Source organism: Eucalyptus grandis, chromosome 2 (assembly GCF_016545825.1).
Source record: "Eucalyptus grandis isolate ANBG69807.140 chromosome 2, ASM1654582v1, whole genome shotgun sequence".
NCBI lineage: Eukaryota > Viridiplantae > Streptophyta > Magnoliopsida > Myrtales > Myrtaceae > Eucalyptus > Eucalyptus grandis.
Window position 1 is genome coordinate 35,274,330 of NC_052613.1, and position 15,586 is coordinate 35,289,915.

The window sequence follows — 15,586 nt, forward strand, 5'->3', positions numbered from 1 at the left end:
ACATGGTTTGATAGAACTGGCGCTGCCTTTTCCCCCTCAAATTCTCTCCCTGATCTGTGTCATCACGAGATCGTTGTCTTTGTCATGTTCCGGCGTTTCTTTATCAATTCAATCTCTCTTATCATCATCGCCTAACACTACTTAAAATAGAGTTTCGGATCTGATTTCTGTCGAATGAGAAGGGAAAAAAGCCGGACGAAAGTTGTTGGCTGGGCCTCTTGCCTTTTCTCATAGACCCCATCATTTTCCCATCGCTGCTTTGGAGATAAGACAGGTGAAAAAGAGGGCGCGGAAGAAGAAAGAAAACAAGAAAGATGAAAAAGAGAGAGAAGCAAGGGTTTCGCCTTTTCCCCTAAGCTTTCGTGGTCTTCGGACATGGACGTTCAATGTCACCTGCAACCGAGACTCGGGAAGGTTTCGGTGCCACCCAGCTCACTTGAGAGGGAGAGAGAGAGGGAGATTGGATCCCTTTAATGGCGCAAATTAAGGAAGACATATCAAACTCCACATGTAACGCTTACCTAATGATGATGAGACTGATGAGCGCTGAGGGGACAGTTGAATATGTACAGTAACCAGGTGTAACCGTTATCATGACTTCATTTTTATTTTTATTTTTAAGGAATGACCTTGCTTTGTTAAATAGGGAAAAATTATTCAAAACGGTTCTAAATTTATTGTATTTTTGTCAATTTAATTATAAATTTGTAATTTTATCGTTTGAATCTTGAACATTTTTACATTTTATCAATTGAATCAATCCAACTAAATTTGACCCCTTAGTGGATGTTAGTTGTCATAAATGGCACACAACTCATGCTTTTATGGACAATTCTTTTAATAAATTTAGATATTTTTCAATCTCTCTCTACTTTGATTGGACCTCATCGATCGCCTGTGATGGCCATTGGACCTACACCAACCATGGTCAAGGGTCGCACAACCCTCATAGCCTTGCCCGTGGCCTCCAAGGCATTTTGGGCGAGGGTCGCGCTACTTTCTTCTCCACCAATTAGGGCTTTCAGCTTGCTCCAATTTCGCATTCCTCATTCACTTCCAATATTGTGGAATTGAAATTGCTATGGTTTTTATTGCATGGATGACCTTCTCTAGCTGCTTCTTCAAAGTCTTCATTTTTTTGCTCTTCCACGGTTGCAATGGCCTTTTGGGCGCCGGTCGTGGCTAAGGCAGCCTCGCCATGGTCTCTCTATAGCACTGATGGCCTTGCCCAATGGCCGGTGAGGGCCCAACAATCCTCACCAGTCAAAGTAAAAAGGAAAAAAAAAAATTAAAATATTATTAAAAAATTATTTGTATCAGTGTCAACTCTACCACTTTGGACAATTGCTGTTCACATATCAACAAATTCCGATAAAAAATTAACCAAATGGACACAATTGGTAAAATATAAAAATGTTCATAAGTCAATTGGTAAAAGTGAAAAGTTTATGATTGAATTGGTAAAAGTATAATATATTTAGAACTTTTTATATAATTTTCATATTAAATGATGGAAATTTACAAATAACTAGACGAAGTCTACACAACATCCTATGTCTCTTACTAAGTAAAGCTTGGAATTATAAGACAATTCGCATCCAAATTTGACAATATCATCACAAGCATGCATTATCACGTTATAGAGTAGACAACTCACATATTAAGCTCACAACATACTTTCTCCATAAAAATACACGAAATGCCAAAACAGCTCACGGATCCAAATGGATAGACAATTGCAATCCGAAACGCACGAAGCCCTTCAGAAAGCGATGGAAAGATATCGCTGGCATACATACATAGAAAAAAGAATCACGACCAAGGCGAGGCTACGTGGGACTACGTGGGCCTATGTAGCCACTCCATTCTCTCATGTAAGAAGAGCAACGCCTTTTCAAAGACGACAACAGCTTGCGAGAAGGACGAGGAGGGAAAGAGAAAAAGAAAAAGGCTCTATCTAAAGTCATCCATTTATGATATTCCAGGGAAGATAGCATGATCATGATGATGATGACGATGATGGTGCCAACGGTGGCCTTATATAAATGGTCATAATTCAGCTCAAGGACTCAAAAGATCCCTCCTCCAAGAAAGGCCCACCAAGCAGGGAAAAGAAAAGGAGAAAGAGCATAAAAACTCAGGACTCAAAAAGAGCTCTCAACTCGCCACCTTCTCCTCCAAACATCCCCGGAAAAGCTAAAGGAAAAATCCAAGAAGACCCGCGAATCTCTCCCTCTGTCTCTGTCTCTGTCTCTCTCTTTCTGTAAGCCCAGATGCTGTGAAGAGCGCAAGGATCCAAGATTCTGGCACGATGATACAGTCGTGCTTCAGCAATCCGAGCTCGCCCGCCACCCCCGCCGCCGGCGCCGCGGCCTCTTCCCAATCCCCGCAGAGCCTCGTCACCTCCATATACCAGACCCACCTCCTTGACTCCCCCGCCCACCTCACGCTCACCTGGTCGAGGACCGCCTCCTCCCACATGCTCACCATCCACTCCTCCCCCCACCTCTTCTCTCTCACCATCTCCCTCCAGCCTCCGGCCTTCTCCCTCTTCAGGACCCGCCCCGGATCCAAATCCATACACCTCGCCCACCACCCCCACCACCACCACCACAGCCACCGCCACGCCAAGATCAAGGTCCACTGGGACTTCACCCGGGCCGAGTTCGCTCGCGGCTCGGCCGAGCCCGAGGCGCGCTTCTACCTTTCCCTCACGTGCAATGGCAAGCTCGAGTTCTACCTCGGCGATCTAGACGCCGAGCCGGCCCGGCGGCACGGGCTGGCCTCGGCGCGCCAGCTCGCCGAGCCGACGACGACGCTCCTGTCGCGGCGAGAGCACGTGTTGGGAGCCGGGTCTACGCCTGCACGGCTCAGTTCTTGGGGTCCAAGCACGAGATCTCCATCGAGTGCAGCGGCGGCGTGTTGAAGGTGAAAGTCGATGGAGAGACGAGCCTGGTAGTGAAGAGACTGGCGTGGAAGTTCAGAGGGAACGAGCGGATCACGGTCGGCGGCACCGAGGTCGACTTCTTCTGGGACGTCTTGAACTGGGTCGGCAACATTACCGGGGGCGAGATCGGGAACTGCGGGTACGGAGTGTTCGTCTTCCAAGTGGGCGACTGCGGGGTGATATGGCCGGAGATGATCGGGCCCGAGAAGAAGCTGATGAGGAAGAGCAAATCCTCTCTGGCGAACCCGGCCAAGGCGCAGAAGCCGGCGACGTTCTCGCCGGCGTCGCCGTCGTGCTCCAGCGTCTTGCAGTGGGCGGAGGAGAGCGGCAGCAGCGATGGGAGCAGCAGGAGCTCGTGCTGCTCGTCATCCACGAGGTCGAGCGGGAGCGGTGGCGGGGGGTTCTCTTTGATGGTGTATGCGTGGAGGAGTGAGTGAATCGATTCTTGAGATTTCTCGTTTCTTGCTCTTTTTTTTTTTTTTTTTGGTCTTGGCGATTAATTGATTTCATGTGAAAATAATATTTTGCTAATGTTTTTGTGAGATAAGCCTGTTGTGAACTTGTGAATAGAACAATCTTTCCCAGCTCCATTTTCGTCACCTTGGAACTTGGCATCTCTTTAGTTCTTAAGGTCACGTTCGGACCCTTATTTCAGAAACTAATCCGAAGCTTTCTTTGCAATTAGTTGGGATGTAGACGTTGAGATGATTGGGGGTAAGAAAGCTATTAGTGGAATAAAAGGGTACATTCAAAATGAGATCTGACTTTAGAACAGGAGCTTGTAGCAGCTTGAGTACTGATCTTCGCAACCGTTAACCCCACTTATCCAAAACAAGGACACAGGTCGCAATTGCCATGACGATTCGACGACGTGGTAATGTCCCGTGTCGGAAATGTAGAAAGAGAATCGGATTTTACATAATGTCCCGCGACGAACTTAGAGGATCAGGACCAAATCGCACAAGTAATTTAGAGCGACCTGATCAAAATTTGAAGTTGACCCTTTTTCTTTTGAGTTCGATTTGTAAGAGCAGTAGTAGCAAACAGGATGATGAATCGGTGAAGATCTTGAGAGGGGAACGTTTAGCACATCTGGAGCTGGCCACGGGACGAGAATCATATTCAAATCCAAAAGCGTGCCCAACACAACCTGGGGCCCGGAAAAAGGGCCAAGCTCTACAATCATGGCCGCATGCACCCATCACTTGCTTTGGATGCTCCCAAAATAAAATAAAGAGGACTTCATCATCATCATGCGGATTGAAAACTGCAGGTGCTGTCCTTTTTTTCTTTAGGGTTTCTTTGGGTAAAGTTTTATAAAACTTGGACTTTGTGTAGCAGAGAGCGTAAGGTAAGGAGCTCCCATCACCCCAAAAAAGATACATTCTACTCGATTTGGTCACATTGCTCCCTACCATCATTACACGGGGTCGTGCTTATGCTCTTTTACAATCATGACAAAGCTCTTTTGCTCGCTCCCTCCCAATGGTAACTCCAGTCTATTAGTTCTCCTAACTTTCTCTAAACCATTTGAATTCGAATCGCCGCGACGGCGTATTTGCGCGCTCCCGAATTCGCTTGGCTTTACCTGGTTCAACCCCTACATACTTGGTCCCATTCCATTATTTGCTATGACTTTAGAAACAATCGCGCGCGGCACACGTGCGGTCGGCGCAAGTGAGCCCTCTCGAATTGCGCGCAGCAAGGCCAAAAGTATAAGGATTTGTATGCACTAAAGCTCAAATGCTAACAAATTTTGGCTCATTTTGTATGCACTAAATGCTCGAATGCTAACAAATATTTGGCTCATCGCTGCATGTGCATCGGAGTGCAAACACTGCCAGGTGGAGATCCTGAGATCTGGAGGGGGGACATAAATTGAAAAGGACGAAAGGAACGGGATTCCTAATCTCCGCCCGTGGTTTCGGCCATCATAGACCACAGCATGCGCTTCATTAATATGTCAAGCTGATTTAAGCGCACTTGACCTCTACCTGCATTTGGGGTCAAACTTAGAGAGAGAGAGAGAGAGAGAGAGACAACTGTCAATTTGTTCAATGTTAAAGATTCCAGATTCATTGAAACTTCCATGTCTTTTGAGAGGAAAAAACTGCTGCCACAAGAAATGGCAGCTTTCTAGCTGAAATGCACATGCCAAAAGATCCAAGGCCAGATGCGCTTTCGGAGGATGTGGAAGAGGTCAAAGGGTCAATGCATGCATGTTCGTACGATTTATCTAGGAAGGCCAAGTGACCTTAATAGAAATTTATAAATATCAAATTTGTGAAAAAGAAAATACCCTTTTTTAGCTAAGCATCAGAGAATTTACCTGTCCAGACTGAAAATGAGAACAACCAAATTTGCTCCGGAGTTTTCAAAACATTCACGGCGAGAAATGTCCAAATGGAAAGCAAAAATGCATCTTGCGTACCACTTTTAGTTCTGTATGGATATGATAATATATCTGAACATCTCCTTCAGGCAGCAAAATTTGATGTGATGATATATCGTATACCGTGGACACAATCATAAGTACTTTCATAAGTTTAACCATGCCATGTTCTCTTACCAATGCAGCTTTCTCTCTGCTTCTCACGCTCGATAATACATCAATAATAGAATAGGCCTAAACTAAGAAGCCCATTCAATACAATGTAGCAGTTCATGACTTCAGATGACAGAAATATAGTAGAACTTCCAAATAATAATAATAATAATAATCACAAAAGTGGTAGTTCTATTTCACCATGATACTACTTGAAGAAAACAAATTGGACAAAACCCATAGTGAATGATATACACCGGAGGGAGACGACACACCCTTTGCATGCACAGCAATTCACAAGTAGGTCTACAAGGTCACTTAACTTAAATCTTAACAATTATCTCTAACAACACCTCTCTTCAGGGTCAACTGTAAAAATGTAGGTTCATGTTTTGAAGAGCATGATGTGCAGACAATAGCCAGAAGGACTATTTTGAGTCTGCTTTTATAAAGTGGACAGCCTTCCTTTCTCTAACCATGAGCTGCCATAAAGTCTTTCCAAGAGTTGCAGGCAAAACTTATCTTCAGTCACTTGGTCTGCCAAAGCTAGGGGTAAAAATCTGGCCAATTGCTTCTAAAGCTGAAACATTCCAACTTTCGGCATGTCTAACTATCTGCAGAAGGGGTCACACTACCAATTAGTATGATTTCTTGCCAGCCTAGAATGAACTCAGACAATGAGATTAAGCCAAAAAAGAAAAAAGAAAGGAAGCTTACTGCAAAGTTGTCGTCAAGTTCATAAACAGTCTTCCCATCAATCGAAATGATAGGTCTCCACGGAAGTTTTAAGTAGGTTCTGCAAGTTGAGAAATTGTTTGAGCGACTCTATTGATGGATAGTGATATATTAATAAATATATCATAGATATTCATTCCAATTGATCAAGCGAGTCATCCGTCTCCGTAATCATTTCCACCTATTTTATTGCCAGGTCCGATCCCTTGGAGGAAAGAGCAAATAGTGGAGGATGTAAACAGTGATCAATTGAAGTACCTGAGCTTCCATCCAGCCAGAATGTAAGTCTCATCATCACCCTGTGGATATAGGTAAATCAGCAGCAAATAAGAACCCGGATTCAGAACAATGATGAAACAAATCTGCAGAATCTGGTATTAATTACTTTAGCTTTACACATATGAGCCAGTAATCGAAACAAATTCACTAATTTCGCAAGTCATAAGACAGACTTGATCTTATTGAGCATTTGCAAGTTCCAAACAAATGCTAGCAAGCAATGACATGTCCTGAGAATTCATTGAGACAGAATTATGAAAGAATTATATATATCATCATTTGTACTGAAAATGAGACTTGGAAATCTCTTATTTTCCTTAAGTAACGATTAATATTCTCACTAGTGGGTTAAATTTTCTCAAGTTTGTATGCAAAAATATGGAGTCACAAATGTGCATATGCAAGATCCCGCAGAAAGGAAGGGAAGCCCTAGCACTGGGTATCAAAGAAAGAGCACCAGTCAGCCTAATGGGAAAAATATTGGTGGCTATCTTCGACACTCATGGCAACAGAAATGCCAAGTTCGACCTCAAAGTGGGTGGGCTGATGAAGATACTCTAGTTATGTCTATCACTGAACCAGATTTGAAATTACAAAGTACCTTTTGTATACTGTGTAACATTATCGATGGACGGTCAAAGAAAGGAACAAGTAATTTCAAGTTGCGCTCATACAGACCCTTACCTGAACAGCCAAACACCGAGGAATTAGTTGATTTCTCATGAGGATGTGCGCTTTATTTGTATGCACATATATAAATGATTAATAATAACTCAGTTCCTTCAGAAGGCTAATCTCACAGAGGACGGAAAAAATAAATTTGCATCCAGTTTTCTGGATAAGTAATAATAGACTTCAGAAAATGTACTTTGACATGATAAAGCCAAACTCGACTGCAATTAGCTTGAAGGCTATGAATGCTATAGACATCAAATATATAAACAAAATCTAGTCATGTTCATTTGCATCTCATTTCGAAATAAAAATGGTGTCTACAGAAACAGAAAGCCGCAAGACTAGTAAACATGAGCACTGCTCTTCTGGCACCAAAGTTTGAGACTTTCTGTGAATACTTTCTTGGGAACGATTAATAGACTCGTCCAGAGAAGATTAGTGCATCAGATGTGCTTCAATAAGCATATCAATCAAGACCGGGCCCACAAAGGACTAAAAGAAGCAACATTACTGGCTTGGACAGGATGGGATGGCTTTTTTGGTTGGGATGACCAGGTAGGCTTTAAATTAACACAATCTAAGACCAAAATTAGAAACCGGATGAGTCAACAAGCAGAATATAACCAATGAAATCCCCATACAAGAGAGGATGAAAATGTCAAGTTGTAAGTATTTTATTAATGCGAGAAACTCTAGGAGAAACTCTAGGAAATGATCATCCAAACCAGCTGGGAGTAAACTGCTGAACCGAAATTGCAGGGCTCTATCATAGCAGTTCTTCAGAAAAAGAGTTTCCACATGTGAATATAACTAGATAATTCGACAAAGAATATGAGCATTTGGCATGTAAACAAGAGAAACTGCAGCGCAGAGGCTTATTCTCTTACCCCGGAATCTAATTGTTGGATCTTCAAAAATGCAATCTTCAGCATAAATTGCAGAAGTAAAAACTCCTGTTTGCAGCAAAGAGATCAGTATAAAACACAAGAGCGACTATGCAGTGCTTTTGGGCCCTGCAACAATGAGTTTTACCCCTGTCTCAAACTCAGAACGTTCTAATATCAGTTCCTAGAGTTCCAGGAGACAACGAGCACTGGCCTAGATTGATGATGGGTTTTCAATGACAATTCCTGTAAATCTCTTCTCCAGATTCTTTGCAACAATTTTTCCCAATTCATACAAACAAGCATAAACCTCGTCTCGTGAAAATACTTTACTCGATTCAGATTATCAGCAATCCATCAATTAAGCAAGTACGATATCGGAGCATGCTCAGACAGATATTGTTTGTTGCCAGTAAGCATACAGAATAAAGAAAAAGGAAGGAAGTGAAGGCACCTGTGACAAAATAAGCCTTCTCATAATCAGACGTGAGGATCATCACGACATCATCGACGCTGGAAGCAGAAACCCCGTCCCCGTCCCTTTCGTCGTCACTCACACTCTCCGAACTGCAGAAAGTCGAACGCAATCAGAAGAGCAAGATCAGTAATCGAGAAGCATCGTGACCATCTCTGTATCATGTCGTCACTCTGGAAACATTTCTCCGAAACGCATACGCGTCCATCGCGACGTTGTTCCGGAGCGGAGAGAAACAGGAATCACCTGCCGTCCTTCGCGGGAGACAAGACCCTGAGAATCTCCGTGACTCCGCTCACGGCGAGCTTGATCAACTTCGGCGCGGGTCCGGTGCTTCCCTCCTCGCCGACCGATTTCAGAGAGCGACACCATCGCGCGCGACGAGCTTTCTGAGAGTGAGCAGCGGCTCAGATGCCGACACAGCAAAAAGGACAAAAGAAGAAAAGCGAGATCCGCAGATTGAGAGAACGCGGACGGGGAGGTGGAAGAGAACGCGGACGGGGAGGTGGAAGCCGAGAGTCGCCGGCGAGCGCAGAGTGATCGGAGAAGGCCTCGCGATGCAGGCGATTCCCGCCATTTCTGGTCCAGAGGTTGACGATGAAGATGACGATGAGCCTACGAAGATTCAATAACGGAGACGGATTTAATGGGCCGAAGGAGCGATGTTAGGAATGGGCCTGACTCACATGAGCCCAAAGAAAGTTGACCTCGCAGGGAGTAAACGTGGGGCCCATCTGAATGCCGCGATACTTTGGGCTCGCATGACTGAGCCCAAAAGAAGATTGACCTCTATTCTTATAATCATACAGCTGGCGTAATCTCTCGATGAGTTTGTATTTTGCCCTTGGCCTTAATTTTCCTTTTCTTTTTTGTTGTGAAAATTCCCAACTTAGCAAAGAAACTCAATATTACTATTAAAAAAAAAACTCAATACAGCAAATCTTTTAACATTGTGAAAATCACGTTTCGAATTCCTTCGTGCAAATGATTCGAGGGCCGAGGATGAATCATGCTGGAAAAAAATACAAGAACGACAAAATTAAGTGGAGAGACCATCTTGATTTTCATGGGAGAGTACAGAGACCACTGACGCGATTCCACCTTATCAATTTGGCGTCGTCAATATGAGATCATTCAAGTGAATAGGAGAATGATGAACATGGCCTGATAACAAAAAGATGCTGCAAAATATATATTATGTAATTATATTTCGGGTTTATAATTTCAATCAACCTCTCTTGTCCATACATACATACATACATGCAAATATATATTATGTAATTATCTCCTCATTTCCTTTTGCTAGACCTTGTGTATGTTGACGCTTTAAAGGCTGGATGTAAGTTACCGAAGATATAATATTTTCTCTGTTTTCGTCCCAAAAAAAAAAAACTTAACATCCGTACGATAGCCGTAAATTGCGGCACCCTCGATTTGACTTTTGTTGCCCTCTTATTTCGCTTCAAGACCACCTGAAAATGCCACGTTTCTTGTCCGCCCTCGCTTCGCAGTTTTTGACATCATAAATCAATTTACACGCCCATTAACTTTATTTTTTCTTATTCATTTTATTATATTTTTGTGTTGGTTAAATCCAACATTTCCGAAAATCCACATAATATAATATCCTTAAAATGCGATCTATGATTGGCTTGAGTAGGTTTTTAAGTCTCATCGATAGCTGGGAAGGATTCATGCGAAGTGGGCTACCCCTCATCGTACGCTCCAAAAAAATTAAAATAAAATGAGAAATTAAATTGATATTTAGATTACCATCTTAATTGCGTTTGAGATAATGAAATGAATTGTCAATGAACTTTGACCCAACATATAAATGTGATCCATAAACTTTTTCTTTTTTTAATGTGATCCCCAAATCATTGATACATATTTAATTAGTTCTTAAATTATATGAAAATATTTAGTATTGTCCTTTCATTAATTCAAGTTTGAGGATTACATTGAATATAATTAAAAATTTAGAGACCATGTTGCACATTAAGTCAAAGTTTTGATATGAGGTGTCACTCATCAATTGCAACAAAAACAATGATATTTTTTCAATAAAAAAAGTAATCATTGTTTTACCGATGGAAAATATTAATATCTAGCACCTAATTTGCATACATACATGTTGGATTCTAAATGATATAATGATCAATCTCTTTAATTGCCTAACATTGATGGCCAAAAAAAAGGAATCACTTAACATCTATACTTGTATAAATACTTTAAAATGGTACCCTATATTTTCTCCCAATTCAGCCGCCGGAAACTACCGGTCAAACGAAGAGTCTCTCTCTCTCCAGATTAACGGCAGTAATGATTACCTCTCAAAAGAGCAGGCAAGGGGACACGTGAAAATCTCATCAAAAAATTAGGAATCTGTTCACTTTATCTTTCTCACCTCATTTTAATATCATTATTATTGCATTTGCTTCTTCTTTTTTTCTTTAACATTACCGGCGGAGTGGAAAAGGGCTATTTTTCTTTTATTGTGAACATGGGATTATACTTCGACCAAAAAAAAAAAAAAAAAAAGGAAAAAGAACTTGGGATTATACGATAAAAAGACGAAAAAGTAAAAAGAGAGAAGGGGAAAGGATGCAGAGATGGTTTTGACTTTGAACATCGGAGCTCTTTTTCCTCCGTTTTCCACCACACGGAACATTCGAGAGGAAGGCAATAGAAATCTCTTTGACGCCGCGTGCGATGTTTAATGGTCGTGAGGAGTATAAGTGCTTCTTCGTCCGTTTCTGGAGACGAGATTGTTTGATCTAGTTTTTTTAAACGAGTTCAGTTGTCGATAAAGATGTTGCCACTTCGATGAAGTTTTCGGTAAATGCAACAACACTTCATAAATGGCATTATGCTTAATTCAAGCCCATCGACACCAGAGCGCAGGCAAAGACTACAGCAAAGCAAAGCAAACTTAACACACCGACCAAAAAAAAAAAGAAGCAAACTTAACACCAATTCCATGGGGCACGCGACCAACGACCGCGCCGCCGCCGCCACTGCCACTGATTACTCGTCGATGGCCATCTCAGCAGTGTCGAGTTCCCGGTCGAAGAACATGTTGCAGGGGCCGAACCAGTTGACAAATAACTTCGTGTCCTTATGGTATTTCACCATGTGCACATCCCCACCGGGCGTGAACAAGTAATTCCCAGCCCCCAAGTCGTACCTCTTCTTCTTGCTCAAGTTCCAGACGCTCATCTCGCCCTGCAGCAACAGCCGTTCGTGCCCGGAGGTATGGTGATGAGGTGGCTCCAAGCTCCCGGCGTTGAACTTCACGGTCGCCGATGTCGGGTTCTCTCGGATTATCTTCACTGATCCCCCAGGGATCTTTTCGAACGGACTCGTCACCGGGGAATTCGCCAGGCAGCAAAATGGCCAGGAAACGCAAACATCCGGCTCCGAGATCCGCACACCTATCTGGGCCATTTCGAATTGGGCTCGATCGAGGGATTCCTGGACGCCGTCGCCCCAGGGCCAGCCGCCAGAGGCAGGGCAGGGGGACTTGAAGGGGGTCTTTAGCCAGGCGCGGAAGATATCGTAGGCGAAGTCCCACGGCGTGGAATTGGGGGAGATGACGAGGACGTTGGAATTGGAAATGGACCGGGCGTCGACGGCGTCGTCGACGGATCGACAGGCCGTCGCGAAGATACCGGAGAATTTGTTGGCGAGGATGGAGCCGATGTGGTCGGAGCCGCAGACGACGAGGCCGCGGGCCCCGGATCCGCGGGAGGACGAGACGCGGCGGCCGACGTCGGCGGCGATGGTGAAGCCGATGCCGAGGTCCTGGACCTCGATGCCCGGCTCCTCGCGGATGCGGGGGACGAGGGCGTCCTTGAGCGGAGCGCCGGAAGGAGTGGCCCCCACTATGATTTTGTTGGGGCGGGCGATGGCGGCGGCAGCAACGGGGAAACCAGCCATTGGCGGCGGCGGTCGAGAACTCGGGGACGACGGAGGATGTCGGCCGCGAAGGGGGGCAGAGAGATGGAGAGCGTTGAGCTGGAGGGGCTGCTTGCAGATGGGTGAGAGAGGAGAAAAAGATTTGGTCTTTAAAGGGGAGTCCGCCTCCAATGATCCGACAGCAACGTCAAGCGGTAATCGCGAGTGGTCGACTTTTGGTGCGTGGGCGAGGTATTTTTAACTAATCCATCAAGCACCGGCTCATAGACCACCTAAAAGGAATATTGACTATTTGATTCATATCTTGACATAAGAAGTCCAATGAGAGCAATAATAGAATAAGTACTTTCGAAACTGAAGCGTGGGCCCCCACCCATCGTGAATCCGATCCACGTGTCGCGAATCCAGGGAGGGGTGTGATCCTGTCAACCGTACACACTCGTGTCCCCTTTGGTTCTCACAGGCAGGGAAGTCCATTAACGAGCATTTTCCAGTCAAATATATATTCGACATGAGGTATTCATTGAAATTCATGAGGTATGAGACAGGCATGCTTGACTTACTTTTCCTATTCTTCATTGAAATTCACATGAGGTATCAAGACGGGTATGCTTGACTTACTTTTCCTATTCTTCATTGAAATTCTCGGTATCGAGACAGGCATGCTTGACTTACTTTTCCTATTTTTCATTGAAATTCTCGGTATCGAGACAGGCATACTTGACTTACTTTTCCTATTCTTCATTGAAATTCACATGAGGTATCGAGACAGGCATTCTTGACTTACTTTTCCTATTCTTCATTGAAATTGACATGTCAAGCAAATCGGTGGAAAATGGTTGATTTGAATTGAGTGATGAAGACTTGGAAAAGTAAGTCAAGCATGTCTGCGTTGATACCTAAATGACTAACATTGAGTCTCATAGTTTTGTACCGCTTACTCATCATCCCCAAAGGTGCACACTAAAGTGACTGGAATGGGAAAATGTTTCATCTTGCAATATATTGCCAATTACAACATAAATGGTTCGCAAAAGGGCTCATCCACCAGAAAATGATGTACAGCTGTAACAGGCATTGGTCTCGTTACACAAGTGAATTATATTCGAGAATCGATAATAGTTTGGCATAATACTTTTGAAGACCGGTTTTATAAACCAGATTTATTAAGCCTAACTTTTGGGGGGGGAGGAGAGGTCTTGTAACTTTCAATGGGCTCGATTTTTCTCATGCATGGCGTGCAAAATCAGTGCTTCACAGTCTAGCAATTTTTTCTAATTAATTAGTTATGAGGTGCTGCCTTGATGTATAATAATATATTGTTGTAAATATTAATGCGAAAACGACAAGATGTTGCAAATTAGGCAATGCGATAGAATAAAAGAAATAAACAATTAATAATAAGGATATTAGATATTTACGTGATTCGATTCAAGTATCGAAGTCTACATCCACTGAGAAAGTCAGTAGCAAATAATTTACTATAATCCAAGTTTCAGAGTTTACAATCTTTCATATGCTCAAAATGTTTCTCACACCTAGATTTAAACACAAACTTAAAGTATTTACAAATAAATAACTCAATTTAGATGTAAATCCAAAGCACAAAATCATTGTGTATAGAACTCAAGAGTGACTGTCATAGTGTCATCGCGTCCGTCCTTCTCGTCTGTCCTTCTAAGAAGTCTATTGTGTGGTTACTGTCAAGAAGAAACCCCATGTCTTTTTATTCCTCTCCATAGCAAACCCTTTTCGTCAGCACATAACGATGAGTCTCACTCGCGCCGTCACCATCGTTCCACCCCCTTGAAACCCTAGCCATTGTCTATCTATGTCGCCGCCACCGAGTCACCGCCGGGTGACGTCACTACCCTCCCTTCTCGGCGCTGCACATTGTCAAGCCCTAGGGTTCCCAAGAACTGCCTCGGTCGGGTCGGGTGCATGACCCGGTCACCCTAGGGTTTTCTCGCGTGGGTCGGGCTTGGTTTTGCTCTTCAGGTTGGGTTTTTGCAATTTTGAATCAATTGGGCCAGTCTCAAGTGGGTTGGTCTCTCGTGGGCCCAGAAGCAAGTGACCCTTTTGTCTTTTCGTGCGGGCTTTAATTGAAAAATTATGGGCCAAGCCCATGCTTTAGGCCCATTCGGGCCAGGTGTTGGCCATTCGGGCTAAGGGCCAGCAAACCGGGTCAGTCCCAACCCAGGAATCCGACCCAATTCGTTTTTATAATATATTAATAATATAATATTTTAATAAAAAACAAAAAATAATTTATTTTCCATAAAATAAAAAATAAAAATAACTCATATTTTCTCAAAAAAGCCAAAAGAATAAAAAAAAAAAAAACCCAAAAAGACTTATATTTTCTAGAAGATCAAAAATCCAAAAAAAAAAAAAAGTTTTGTGTTCAAAAAATGAGAAAAAGACAAAAATGTTTTTCCTCCTTAAAAGTATGGAAAATCCCCTAAAAAATCTAAAATGTCTTAGGGTTTAAACAAGATTAGGTACTGAAAGGGCATTAGTGATTAACTAGTATAATCAAGTCCCCGATTCTAATTTCTCTGGTTACGTAGGAGCGAGCATTTCTCCCGATTTTTTGCTTGGGTTCCTAATCGACCTACTTCAATTTGATTAGTGGCGACTCCATTTTAAAATTAACTCATAAGTTAAAAACTTAGATTATTAAATCGTGAATTGGTGGACTTGGGAGAGTCTAGATTAAGCCTAATAGACTTAACCAAAGCATTAGCCTCCGCAAGCGCTATCCTTGATTGGGCGCTGAAAAAAAGAGGTCGCGACAGCTTAGCGACTTCGTCAGGGACACTTTAGGACTTAGGCCGTTTTATCTTGTTTAGATACTTTACTGACTTGTTATTGTTTTTATGCAGGTCAGTAGCTTAGAGGTTTATTTTTTAGAATGTTTTGTGATTATAAATTGTGGTGCATGCTTTACTGTTTTTAGCACTACACATAGCACACACTCCGGTCGCCGGATCTGGGCCGCCATAGGATATTTAGGATAGTATTAAAAAAGATACGACCTTGAACACGAGACTGCGATGTAGATGTTGCATTTCTTTTCCCCAAATTTCTTTAGGTAGAGCCGAGGTTAAGAGGGTATGCTGCCAGTG

The 15,586-nt window shown here is 43.1% G+C and overlaps 2 protein-coding genes and 1 pseudogene across 4 annotated transcripts; 1 reads left to right on the forward strand and 2 right to left on the reverse strand.

Annotated features, from left to right (window-relative positions):
• Positions 1–2,059: 2,059 nt before the first annotated feature.
• LOC104430475 lies at positions 2,060–3,612 on the forward strand (annotated as a pseudogene).
• A 2,010-nt stretch (positions 3,613–5,622) lies between these two features.
• LOC104430466 lies at positions 5,623–9,143 on the reverse strand. 3 transcript variants are annotated; one of them, XM_010043214.3, is made up of 8 exons: positions 9,040–9,143; positions 8,787–8,929; positions 8,520–8,632; positions 8,069–8,134; positions 7,108–7,190; positions 6,486–6,526; positions 6,210–6,288; positions 5,623–6,106 (listed from the first exon to the last, which is right to left on the reverse strand). In XM_010043214.3, the coding sequence occupies exons 1-8, from the start codon at positions 9,115–9,117 to the stop codon at positions 6,017–6,019; spliced, it is 693 nt and encodes a 230-aa protein (XP_010041516.2). In that variant the 5' UTR covers positions 9,118–9,143; the 3' UTR covers positions 5,623–6,016. The 3 variants fall into 3 exon arrangements, 2 of the variants coding, with proteins under 2 accessions (XP_010041516.2, XP_039161919.1); XM_039305985.1 differs by having other exon boundaries at positions 9,016–9,143; XR_005548048.1 differs by having other exon boundaries at positions 6,055–6,106; positions 6,409–7,190; positions 9,016–9,143.
• Positions 9,144–11,567: 2,424 nt separating this feature from the next.
• On the reverse strand, positions 11,568–12,479 carry LOC104430398 (DNA damage-repair/toleration protein DRT102). Its single transcript, XM_010043131.2, has one exon. It carries the CDS (start codon positions 12,477–12,479, stop codon positions 11,568–11,570), a length of 912 nt encoding a protein of 303 aa, XP_010041433.1.
• Positions 12,480–15,586: the final 3,107 nt, after the last annotated feature.